At 43.2% G+C, this 12,697-nt stretch overlaps 1 protein-coding gene and 1 long non-coding RNA gene across 4 annotated transcripts; one reads left to right on the top strand and one right to left on the bottom strand.

Moving 5' to 3' along the window:
• Positions 1 to 54: 54 nt before the first annotated feature.
• On the bottom strand, positions 55 to 12,697 carry ARHGEF39 (Rho guanine nucleotide exchange factor 39). Of its 3 annotated transcripts, XR_008975128.1 has the most exons (11): positions 12,574 to 12,697; positions 10,055 to 10,239; positions 9,366 to 9,460; positions 8,835 to 8,955; positions 7,665 to 7,783; positions 6,000 to 6,070; positions 5,066 to 5,194; positions 1,611 to 1,840; positions 1,374 to 1,420; positions 638 to 726; positions 55 to 433 (listed from the first exon to the last, which is right to left on the bottom strand). XR_008975128.1 is itself a non-coding variant. In XM_057431210.1 (10 exons), the coding sequence occupies exons 2-10, from the start codon at positions 10,199 to 10,201 to the stop codon at positions 418 to 420; spliced, it is 1,017 nt and encodes a 338-aa protein (XP_057287193.1). In that variant the 5' UTR covers positions 10,202 to 10,239; positions 12,574 to 12,697; the 3' UTR covers positions 55 to 417. The 3 variants fall into 3 exon arrangements, 2 of the variants coding, with proteins under 2 accessions (XP_057287193.1, XP_057287194.1); XM_057431210.1 differs by lacking the exon at positions 1,374 to 1,420; XM_057431211.1 differs by lacking the exons at positions 1,374 to 1,420; positions 12,574 to 12,697 and adding an exon at positions 12,311 to 12,335.
• LOC130610973 (uncharacterized) lies at positions 3,946 to 11,193 on the top strand. The gene is made up of 3 exons (XR_008975129.1): positions 3,946 to 4,664; positions 10,096 to 10,229; positions 10,380 to 11,193. It is a non-coding gene; the product is annotated as an uncharacterized LOC130610973 (long non-coding RNA).

Genomic DNA, 12,697 nt, shown 5'->3' with positions numbered 1-12,697 from the left:
CAGCAACAAGAGCAGGTAGAAATACATGTAGACAAATAAATGTGAAAATACTGATTTAGAAACACAGATGGATAAAAATATTTAATGAGGGAAAGCAAGTCAGACTTTCTCACGCTTGTCCTTAATAATGTAAGAGGGGTGGGGAATAAGCATAGAAGAGCTAGAAGCTTGTAAGCTAAACTGGGGAAAAGTCATGATACAGATTTTTTATATACAAATCCTCAGTGTGCATATCTATTTTTTTCAGTATCTGTGTTAAGATTAGGACAGCTGACAAAGCATTCATTCAGTCTCACAAGCACAGTGGTAGTCCCTATAAATGCATTCTCTTATATGTCCTTGAACATTTCCTAAGATTGTGTAGGTTTCTACAAAGAGAGGCGACTGTCCTGCCAGTCTGTCTTCTACTCGAGTGGGTCAGGCTTTCAGCTGCCTGTAGAGGAAGAACAAAGGGGAGTTCACTGTTCATACATGAAATCTGTTCCCAGTATTCCTTTGTACCCTAGCTGCTAGAGCCAGGTCTTCTCTGTCAGCCTCATAACCATGTAATACATGCAAATACACAAGTCCATATGACCATTTTTATGTTCCACCCCCTTCCCTCAGCCCCTTTCTCCCTTGGAAAATTGAGCCCTACCTGACTGCAGCTGCAAGACTCTGATACCAGTCATTAATATCTTGTTGGTCACTGGACATCAACAACAGTGTCTTGTGTGGAAAGGAAAGCTGAAAGGCAAACAGGATCTGGTGTCACCTGTGTCATTCCTTACTAAGGCAGCAGCTCTGATAAAAACAGAGCTATCAGCACTGAATTCAACTCAGCCCTGCATGTTGATTCCCCCATCTTCTTTGCCAGATAGAATTTAGCATTGGTACTGTGAGAGGCCAGTACAGAGCCATTGCCAGCCTTGTGCCTTCCTTGCAGCCACAGACAACAGCTAATTTTGACTTAACAGGGTGTTAGAAAGTGGGCATACATAGGTCTTCGCAGCCGTTTATCCAGTTTTCTGTCGTATTCCAAGCTGCCCCTAGGGGTCCTTCCAATACCACCATGTACAGATCACAGCCTGTCTGCTGTCTTTCTTGTCGTAGCTCACAAGGAATGAGATTAACAACAGTCCCCAGATACTGTAACCCAGGAGGACCTGACCTGGAAACCCTTACCCAGGGCATCAGTCCCAGTGAAAGACCCTTCAGTCCTCAGAGTTAGATGCCCAAGCAATATCTGCTGAGCTAATACCCACATCTTTTTGCATTCTCTTCACAGTCAGTGTAATGCTACATATTCATTGTCATGTGACTGAGGGGCTGTCTTCCCAAAATGTGGCTCTTATGAGGGCACCTCAGAGTCTTATCAGACCTCCTCACCCGACCTAGGTGAAGTAACCAGCAATCTGTACCCCAGAGTGCTCAGGATGGCCTATGCCATGAAGGGAAAAAGACCTACATCACACAAGAGAGAAGAGCTGCCCTAACCCATACTAGTTCATTGCACTTACGTTGTCACCACCCTCTTCATCTCAGTGCTGTTGCTGCTGAAACAGCTAGAGACCTACTTTGCATGCCTGACTCCATTAATGTTTCTGCCAGGCAGAAGCAGGAATACTTACACTGAGGAGCCCTCCCTGGCTCTTTGTGTGACCAAACACCTTATCCACTATGCACTGGTGAAGTGGGTAGACAGCCTGGCATGCCAGTTTGTTTGAATTCAGTGGGTGCAGTGGGTGACAGGGCTTTGTTGAAATGAAGATATCAGAAAAGAGGAAGCACATCCTGCGCTTCAGTGCTTCTCCCTTCGAAGGCACCACCAAAAGCCAGCCTTCCCGGACATACCAGCGCCCTAGACATGCGAGGGAAATAAAAACAGAAAACAGTTGTCAGAAAAAAAGGCAAAAAAACTGATGTAATGAGACAAACAGGAATACAATGAGCCACGGTTGTAGGTTACCAGGCTCTACAACAATTTCAGCCACTAGAAGGCGCTGAATATCAAGTATGGCAACTGACAACACCCATGCGGAAGCAGTTACCAGCCCAAAACGTAGTATAGGAGAAGCAGATGAAGTTATGTCTGTGTTAATTAAGACGAATTATGATATGCAAGCCTGTGTAAAGAGACCAGAACAAAAACATAGTTTGAAATGATATGCATGCCTTTAAATTAACATAAGCCATAAATTAACATAAGCCATCTTAGAAGAGTCATCTACCCATGAAATGATTTGCGTTAAAACAAAAGGCAGAGAAATTGACAGGGGAAAAAGTCAAAACAGTTTGATAAACCTAGGTGTAAGCAGCAATTTTGTAAGATACAAAAATGGCATCTACAGAACATGGAATAATTAAAGCAGTGCATCTAGTGAGGAGGATTATTGTACAAGACAGCCATTAACTTAAGGGAACCACAAAGACACTTGCCAGTAAGAATATTTCTAAAAATCTTTAGCCATCATAATAAGGTATTGCCATCTTGCCTAGTCTGGAAAACACCTGACCGGGAATTTCAGCCATTGTTTTCTGGGCCTCACCTTCTGGCTGAGCTAAGAAGTACCTTTAGAAAACAACGTAATTTTGTTTCAGTTACAGATTTTGTCTTAGTATGCTACAGCTCCAGGACACAGAGGCAAGTGAATTCCTGCTTAGCTTACTCCACAGGAACCACTCCTCTTATATGAATGAGAAACTGAGAAAGGTGAGATGCAGGAATCAGTCCAAGTTTAAAAAACAAATGGAAGGAAGGTGTTAGCAGCATAGTGCTGGACTAGGAACTGTTTTCCTTCAACCTAGGTTATGATCAGACTCCCTGGCAAACAGTCTGAGCTGGTCTGTGTTGGAAGTCTTGGGATACAGATTCATGCTTAGAAATCCCAGGGGCACACAATTTAAGAAATTCTTGTGAAAGGAGGGGAAGGAAATATCCCTGTGGAAGCTAGGGATAATAGAACAGTGTGCTATGTTAAGGATGCGGTTCTGGCTAAGACTGTGTTTGCCCTGTATGTGGAAGGCAGCGAGGAAAGCAGGATCTCTTTTCACTAGGAGCAGTATGTCTCAGAGACACAGCAAAATGGGAGACACCTAACTCCAAAGCCACCCCTTTTATCTGAATCTATAGCATTGTCCTAGTAACAGGATGAAATGGTAACAGTTGGTAAAAGCTAGCTTGCTTCTTGAAAGCTGGGCCAAAACTACCAAGCCCCAGCTGCCTCTTACTTTTCTGCTTCTTACATCCAATAATACCTATTTTACCCCAGCTAACAGAAAACACGGCCATCACAATTCTCTGTCCCAGATAACGGAAAGGTGTCTATAGACTCTCAATACTTGCCTTACTACACATCTCACAATAGTCAGAGACAAAAATGTGGACTTTCAAATGATGGCCAAAGCTTTCAAATGATGGCCGTCTCTGGTCTAGCTATACTGTTATGGTGTTGGGTATTTTGTTATAGGGTTATCTTATTAGTTCTGTCATTCAGGATAACTGATGTACCTTTTTACTTAAGCACTACCCCAATGTGCACAGGCACCCACACACATGCTCATGCTGAGTATAAGCACAGCACACCTGTATGAGCTCACTTTCATCTAGCATCACCAAAAGTATTCCAAGAAGAAAGAGAAGAAGAATTGTAAATTAATCTGCCCATTGACTAAGCATCTTTGAGAATGGTAACCTCTGATAAATATTCTCTTATTCTATCCATACTGGCTTGGCTGGGATAGAGTTAATTTTCTTCAAACAAATAGCAGCTGGTATGGGGCTGTCTTGGATTTATGCTGAAAACAGCATTTACAATATAGGCATGTTTTGGTTAATGCTGGGTAAGCACTGCTCAGCCTGAAGGTTTTGTTCTGCTCCTCACCCCACCCCATCAGTGAGCAGGATGAGGGTGAACAAAGAGTTGGAAGGGAACACAGCCAGGACAGCTGACTCCAGCTGACATTCCGTACCTTATGATGTCATGCTCAGCATAAAGAGCTGGGGAAAGGAGAAGAAAGTGGGGATGTTTGGAGTGATGAAATTTTGTCTTCCCAAGTAACCACTATATGTGATGGACCCCTGCTTTCCTGGGGATGGCTGAATGCCTACCTGCTGATGGGAAATGGTGAATGAATTCCTTATTTTGCTTTATTTGTGCATGTGGCTTTTGCTTTATCTGTTGAACTACTTTTATCTCAATCCACACATTTTCTTACTTTCACCTTTCTGATTGTCTCACCCATCCCACTAGTGGATGTCTTCATGCAGAAATCCACATGTATGAATTACAGACACATTCACAGCTACCTGGAGGTGTGCCTTAGAGATCTTTACACACAGTGACTTTAACACTCCTGTCCAGCTGTAGCACTCTTTCTAGAATACCTCTGCAATAGCAGTGTTTCCTGAGAGAACTGGCAAAGCACCAAGTCACCATTTCATAATTGCCCAGACTGGGCACTTTTCTCACAATATTTCATAAGTAGCTTGGAGTGTGCTCTGGGCATGAAGAGCACCCAGTTGCACAAGAGGTCATAAACTTGTTAACCAATTAGATATCACTTTATATATCTCAGCTATTAACACAAACAATCTGACTTTAGGAACAGCTTAACCCTGCAGATAAAAGAAGATTCTTTATGTGAAGAGTGTGAACAGAAGTCTATGAAGCTTGTACCTTAACGTAAAAACTACAAAAGTCCTTGGGCTCTTGACACTCATGAATCTATGGCTCATGCTGTGGAGTAGGGACACCACCACTTCTTACACTCTTCAAAAATCATTTAATGTGTGTTTTTCATTCTCATCCAGGACTTACACTCCTGACCTCCTTAGAGTCCTGCTATAAACTTTCTAACTATATATTATCAGCACCCCCTATCTGAATGTCAGGCAATTAAGCTGCTGCTTATCCTTACTCAAAAATTGCTGACTTTAAAAAAAAGTGCTTGAATTATTAGTTATATTCCTTCATCCCCTATCTATGGAATTTGGGTAAAAGGGTAAAACTGGTTAATATGAGTTGAGTCAGACATGAAGGCAAACGTATCTCTATCTTGGCAGCATAAAAACAGTAAGGCCCACCTGCAGTCAAAATCTGTATCTTCTCTCCTTTCAGCAGTTTCTGAACGCGAAGTAGCTGCAATGAGTTCTCTCTCTTATGAATGATGTCTTGTACCCACTGAGATACCTCAGAAACAGATTTCACAGCCTCTGAAATTATAGCAGCATATTCTGAGGTTATCACAAGTGAGTACATCTTACCGCTTATCTATCTTGCTGGGAAAAGATAAAATGAAATTAAGGAGCAAATGTTGTAAACTGAGTATCAACAATAAATTTATTCAGTAATTTCAGCAAGAGAATTGGACTAGATGACCTCCAGAGGCCTCACTCCCACTAACAATTCTGCAGTTCTAAAAAACCCCAACATTTATTTGACAACGAAACATTAGACAGATGAATAATTTCCTGGATTTGGATGCAGAAACAGGAAAAATGCCTATAAGTGGTGTTAACTGCTAGTAAATACAGCATGAAGGTCATGAACTGCTATAGAAAATCGAGGCACATGCCCAAGATTCACAAAGCAGTTGGGGTTGGAAGGAAGCTTTAAAAATGTAGTCCAAATGCCCTGTGATGGGCAGAAACATTTCTCACAACACCAGGTTGCTCACAGCCCCATCCTACCTGACTTTGAACACTTCCAGTAATTGGACATCCATAGGGTCCCTAGGCTCCTGTGTCTCACCACCCTCACAGTTAAAAAAAAGAGCTGCCATTTCTCTGACCTAACCCATAGGCCACTTAACCCAGTCAGTTACACTACACTTTTATTCCCAATGTGTTCTCAGGGACACCTTGATTGAAATAGAGAAGGGAAATAGTAACTTATTAGAATCTCAGAGAGAGGAAGATTTTTCTTCCTGTGGAGGTAGACAGAAGATGAGAATTCAAGTATTATTAGCACGGAGGCTAACACAGATCAAAGTGCCAGTATCTACAGGTAGAATCATACTTGCAAGTTTCTGGTACTCAGGGCTGTCTGGGTTCGTATTCTCCAGCAAGTCTCTGAGGAAGTGCTTGTACCTAAGAGAGAGAAAGCAGGTTTATATCACCTAAAGATACCAGCATCAGCAGCATCTCCTATTAGTGACAGAATGATACACAACCCTCCACCAGGAGATGGAGTACACACCTCTAAGCCTAACCAACCAATATTTGGTCATAATTCTTCAACTACATTCATTTCATCTTCAAAGTTATCAACTAAATTAACCCAAGTATTTTATACATTTGCAACCTTAGGCATTTCCTGAGTATCTGATAAAAGCAACCTCACATATTATTGAAGTTCATGAGACTTTCTTAGAATTCACATAAAAATGCCTTCAATAACTGTCAATTTTCCCTTTGAACTAGTTTTTTTTTAATGTCTGAATAGTAGCATTCATACCATGACTCCTACCCACAGAAGAATATAAAGGCATTTCTATAAGAACTAGGAGCTGCCTTTTTCTTTTTTCCTCTCCAGTCTTTACCAGAAGGCATCAGATCTCTGCAAATGCTTTCTCTCAATAAAAGTCAAGTTATTTTCAGTCTGAACTGACAGAAGAAATATCACATTGAATAGATTCATGAACTGGCAGAACTCATATGACCTGCAGTATATGTAACAGGGTTTCAAAAACACTTGAACACAAGAGTTGACTAATGAAAAAATTAGACCTTCTGTTAAAAAGCCATAATTTTTCCAAACAGTTGAACAGTAACAAACATCCTGCTATTTTACAAATTAAAGGAAGGTTCCAAAGAATTACAGGAAAAGCAAAAGGCAGAATTTGTATCTGCCAAGCTGATTAAAAAGGTTGCGTAAAGCTACCTGAAGGACTGTTGTACTCTCACTTCTAATTATTTTCAAAGAAATGAGGCTCTCAGCCTCTCAAATTTGCTTTAGTGCAGCTAAGGCCATGCTTAAGAGCAGCTACTTGATCTATAGTAGCAGCAGCTGGGTTGCCAGGAAACTACCTTTGCTCTGTACAACTCATACTCTCACCAAGAAAGAGCTGTCCTTGAATGCACGGAGCACTACCCTTGTGCAGGCAGCTTGCCTCTTCAAAGCGGAGATGATGCCTCAAGGGGCAGAATACAGCAATCAAGGCTGGGTCTGTCCAGGCTCAGATAACTGCAATAGGTACCAAATTTGAGAAAAGCATATTGTCCTGAAAACCAGGGAGGGGGAAAAACCTTCCTTGTTTAGCTCATTAATCTTACCTCTCTCCAAAAGTAACAATTTACAAGGGAGAAGTCACAAGTTTCAGGTCAGCAACCCACACAAAAGCAGAGAGCACTACTTCTGCAGCACTTTAGAAGCTTGCCTTTGTTCAGGGCCTAATTCAGTAGCTTATCAAGATGATAGAGAGCCTCCATTTCATTTCTACCCAAAAGCTAGATGAATGGCTTTGGAGCCAGCACTGAATGCAGCTACCTCTCTATGTCATCTCCCTTCCATGTATACTGACTCCACTTTACAGGCATGTCTTCAGGTCTGTTTTATTGCTGTCTGTATGCTCGGATTTTGAGACACATTAAGCACTTCACCTCTCATAGCAACCAATATACTGTTATGTTCCCTTTTCCTTCCTTATACTAACATTTTGAAGACTCAGAATTGTTTACTTACTGGTGCAGCCTCTGCAGGGGCAAAGGAAGCAGATCCTCTAGCCTCCTCCCTTGAAACTGAGGTCGAGCCTCTTGGAGTTTCTTAAACCGTCGGAATGACTTATTTTTCCTCAATTGCTCCTGTGTGTGGCATAAAAGGGATATAGCTTTCAGACTATAAAGAGAATTATGTGCTCTAGTCTGCACCAGAGCTTGGAACTGTTAGAGTTTAGAACTCCAGTACAAGACAGAAGTACCAACAACTTATTTTGTGGCCATTCCCTTCCCCTGGCCACCATTTCCAGTGAGTAGTTGAAGTGATATCCCCTTTTCATATATGCATGGCAGTATAAACCTGCTGCATTTAATGAGAATACATGCACAGCTAGTATACTCAGGAAATGGAAATTAAAAAAAAAAGGGAAGGTCGACTCAGATAGGAAAACAAGGAGTACGCCTGTGGTTCTGCCATTCCTTTCAAGACAAAGCAATCTTTGCTCCCCATCACCTAAAGGCAAGTATCCAAAATGGCCTTTTCTCTTGAGAAATCAAAAGTGGGAATTTATGCATGCAAACAGACAGAAGGGAAACATCCCAGTACATACTGCAGCTAGGAACAATCACAGACAAAAACTGTAAGTCGGGTGTTTTAAATTCCAGATACAGCTGTCAGGACTTTGAAATAAAAATACATCCTTCTGAAATCTCTTGAATCACAGGTTGTATTTGGAAAGGTAAGTGGGAAGGAATTTTTTTTTCTTCTATCATAGAAAAAAAATTGAAGGAAAAGAAAATCCCAGTTAGAATACAGGTAATGGTAGTGGGAAAGACTAGAAGACCCGATAATTCTCCAGAAAGAGATCACTGTCCTGTAGTGTTCCCACTGCAAACTCTCCAGGTTTGACAGTCAAGGAGGAGTGGGGATAAATACAGAACTCTGAGAAAGGTGGGCTCAGTGTTTGCACACACATAGGTTCATAGACATCTAAAAAAAGATTCAAAAATTTGAAGTTCTACATCAGGAGAGTTTTCACCATTCTATTATGGCAGAAAGACTGAGAAAAATAGCAGCAGCCCAGAAAAAGGAAAGAAAGCTGCTCACTCCAGAAACAGAAGAAAAAGGGAAGGATATAGCTGTTTCACAGAATGGACAGAAGGAAGAAAGTACATGAAAAATAAAGAAGATATTTACCTTCAAAGTTTTATTTGCCTGCTCCAAATTCTCAATGTAGTGGGCATAAAGTTCCAGATTCTGACAGAAATTTTCCAGTCCTGGTCCCAGATTCCCTCTCTCCAGGTGAAGCGCCAGAACACTGCACAAGGAGCAATGAGAGCCCATGAGGGGTACACTACTGATGGTGTTTTCACAGCTCCCTCTGGTTCAGTTCTGTTCTGACCTTTCTTTGTCAGCCTCCACCTTGGTTTATGTGCCAAATACATGCTTGGTTGTCACAGAGTAAACTAAAGAAAACATCGCTTAAAAATAACACAGAGCAGACTTACTGGGTTTAAACTATTATCCAGAGAGCAACTGGACATCCAGATATGTGGATACAGATCAGCAGCTTCCTGGGTACACCTGCAAGTGCCACGAAGGCTAGCAGTGCTATAAGTGAATGCCTGTTTTACAAGGTGGTAGCTTTATTTCCTGAAATCTTTCTTTCTCATCAATATAGGGTCCTCCCCATATAATTACAGGAATCACATCAGTGTGTTCACTTACTGGCTGGCCGAACATATGGATTCCAGGGGTCCAAATATGGTTTCCAACACAGCAGGTTTCAGTGTCCCTTTTGCCTTTAAAATTGTCACAAAAAACTAAGTACGGAAAAAGAAAGAATTTCAAACAGGTAGAATTCACAGATCCCTCAAATGTTATTCATGGTACACAGCAGAAGCAAGAAGCTGAAGCCTGCACTCTCTCTAGCTCGAAAGGAAATTGAATATTGTGAATCCTACGTAAGATCTCTGTCATCAGATGTAATCCTTCTTGGTAAATTTGACTGTAACTGTAAACATGTGGAACAGTACTATAGCACTAATAAGAGTCTATTTCAGTATTCCTAGATGCATCCAGTTTTCACCACGTTGTTCATTATCAGTCTTTGTCTTGTCTGTGCACCTACATTTCATACACCTCAGGCATCTTAAGATGAGTCCCCTATACAGTCAAAACTGATTGCAACTTGATTTGTGTCTGTGTACAGACCAAAGCCATGGGGCCAGTACCCTGAGCTACTGGATATTACAGAGGAGGTAAAAGAGAAACAACAAAAAAAACCAACTTTCAGCCCCATGTTGTCCCATGCAGTAGAAATGTCTCAGTCTTGCTCTTGACCTTCCCCACGACAACACAAATAAGAACATGCTGCCTGAAGGTACCCACGTATCAGAAGGGACTAAAATACTTACTGTGACCACCAAATCCAGCTGCTCAAGGTATCTGTGTTCAGTTTCCAGCAGCTCCTTGGCTGTCCGGCTGCGCTTCCTCTCCCAGCGAGCCCTCTGCTCTTCCACAGTGTTTGCTCCAGCCATAAACAGCAGGGGCAAGTCACTCATGACAACCTCAGGGCTGATACACAGAAAGGTAACTGACCCTGAAGAGCCAAGAGAGATGGACAAATAAGAAAAGATGGGTATGATTCTGAGCTACAAACTCTGCACTTTATTATGAAAGAAAGGAAGTTAATTGTGAGCAACTGTTGTTAACAGTTTCCTTCTGCACTCCTACCCACAGGTACATCAACCAGAGGAGCAGTGTAAGAAAGACCAAACCATGAAAACAAAAGCAGTACATTACAATATGTCTATGAATAATTCTCAAGCATGCAATCCCACTCACAAACCACTGCTTCCTGTGCTTTGCCCCATTATTTGTGCAAAATTTTCTGTAAGCCCAAGGAAGCCAGTGGGTGGCAGAGGTACTGTGGGTAGGAGCAGAAAGCGGCCATAAGATTTGCCTTGGGGAGGAAAGAGAAAGAAAGAGCACATTCTTGCTTTTTTTTTCCATGGAGGTTTCCAAGAAACAAGTGGTTTACATTGTCATTTTCTAACAGTATTTTGTGGTTTGAGATGAGAGAAACTCAGTAACTGCTGTGAATCACACTATCCACTTAGTGACCAGTTTCACTGCTGCTCTTCTCTTCTGCAAGAGCATCATGTTTTGTTACAAGGAAAAACACTCCCTCTTTTACTGCCTTCCTCAGAGAAAGACGCATGTGTTAGCTCAGCACCAGTTAAATATTGCTCTGCCTTTTGATCAAAAGGCAGCGCAGGCTGTTGCACACTTGCCATGGCACGGAGCCTGGAGTTTCTCTGGAAGCTGAACTACCTCCACAAAAGTTCATCCCTATGTGGATGAGATACACGAATACATGAAGATGTGTCGCCTTAGGGAAGGAAATTTGTCAAATACAGCCTTCCAGAGATATTTGATACCTAAACAAATGTCTGAAACAAAAGTTTCACATCAAATGAGTATCAAGACTTGTTTAATGAGTTAGCAGAAGTCTGGATAGCGAGGGGCATGGGCAGCATTTTATAGCAGCAGAAGCTTCTCTAGAGGTGTCATTCATGACACAACCACAGGCCTAGCTAAGGCCATGTCTCAGTCAAACAGGGTAGACCCAGCACCCCTGCAGGTAATACCACGCCAGAGCTTAGTGACAGCGTGCAGAAATACTCACCAGCAATAAACTAAAATGCTACCACTCACAGAGCACCTTTAGCCAGGGTAGGTTACTGCCATTATTTTCATTTTGAAGCCAAATTTCTTTTAAAAAATAATAATTAAAATAAATAAATAAATGCACACACACACATATATTTATATATATATATAAATAAATGCACCAGGTTCGACTGTCTCCTGCTCACATAACAAAGCACAACTGCTTCCACTGTTCTAAAATGTATTACATTTAGGCTAAAGCCCGTGAGTAGATTTGAAAATACTACAGGGACAGCAGCATTCCAGCCTGCTTCTCCATTCTCAGACTTGAAATAGAAACCACTGAATGCTTCCTGTACAACTAACTACCCTACGATGCCCCATTAGCAATATTCCCTGTGCTTGGAGCAATGTGTACAGTTCTGGTGTTCCCAACACAAGAAGGACTTGAAGCAAGTCCAGAGGAGGCCATGAGGATGATCAGGGGACTGGAGCACCTCCCGTACAGAGACAGGCTGAGAAAGTTGGGGCTGTTCAGCCTGGAGGGGGCTGTGTGGAGACCTCATAGCAGCCTTCCAGTATCTGAAGGGGGCCTACAAGGATGCTGGGGAAAGGCTCTTCATTAGGGACCGTAGTGACAGGACAAGGGGTAACAGGTTAAAACTTAAACAGGGGAAGTTTAGATTGGATATAAGGAAGAAGTTCTTCACTATGAGGGTGCTGAGGCGCTGGCACAGGGTGCCCAGAGAAGCTGTGGCTGCCCCATCCCTGGCAGTGTTCAAGGCCAGGTTGGACGGGGCTTGGAGCAACCTGCTCTAGTGGAAGATGTCCATGCCTGTGACAGGGGGTTGGAACTGGATGAGCTTTAAGCTCTCTTCCAAACCAAATCATTCTAGGATTCTATTTCTGGTATTAAAACCAGAATTTTAATATCCTCCAAACCCCTCCTTTTATTACGGCAGCACAGCCACTCTTGGTGTGTTGGAAGCAACACCCACCCCATGGGGCAGCTCCACAGCCCGCCTCTGGGGCCGGCGACCATGCGGGAGAGGCCGCGGGACCGTCCTCCCCCTTTCCTGCCTGCTTTAAGCCGGGTCGCCACCGCCTCAGGGTGGCCTTCCCGCTGAGGTGCCCCTCACCACCGCGCCAGGGCAGCCTTTCCACTGAGGGTGCCCCCGGATCCGAGGCAGGACCTCCCGGAGGGGCGGACGGAGCCCACAACGAGACCCACCGCCGCCGCCTCAACCCAGCCGCCCGTTACCTGCAGGTCGTCGCTGCCACCGCCCCGCGTTCAAATGGCGGCCCCGCCCCGGCGGGCGTTCCCGGGGCGGGCCGGGGCGGTCCCTGCCGTGCCGGGAGGGCTCTCTGCGGCGCTGCGCGGGGCG

This window comes from Pezoporus wallicus, unplaced genomic scaffold, assembly GCF_028554395.1.
Source record: "Pezoporus wallicus isolate ANWC-B61680 ecotype Strahan unplaced genomic scaffold, APGP_CSIRO_Pwel_v1 contig_12129, whole genome shotgun sequence".
Classification (NCBI taxonomy): domain Eukaryota; kingdom Metazoa; phylum Chordata; class Aves; order Psittaciformes; family Psittacidae; genus Pezoporus; species Pezoporus wallicus.
Note: the sequence above shows the minus strand (reverse complement) of the source record. Positions and strands in the feature narration are given on the sequence as shown.

Bases quoted from the DNA above. Each gene is read 5' to 3' on its own strand.
- ARHGEF39 (XM_057431210.1), bottom strand. From the start codon at position 10,201: ATGAGTGACTTGCCCCTGCTGTTTATGGCTGGAGCAAACACTGTGGAA. The intron at 5,195-5,999 runs GTATGATTCTAC...CTATAATTTCAG, and splicing joins TGAGTACCAGAAACTTGCAA to AGGCTGTGAAATCTGTTTCT. The intron at 727-1,610 runs GTAAGTATTCCT...TTTGCCTTTCAG, and splicing joins GCCAGGGAGGGCTCCTCAGT to CTTTCCTTTCCACACAAGAC.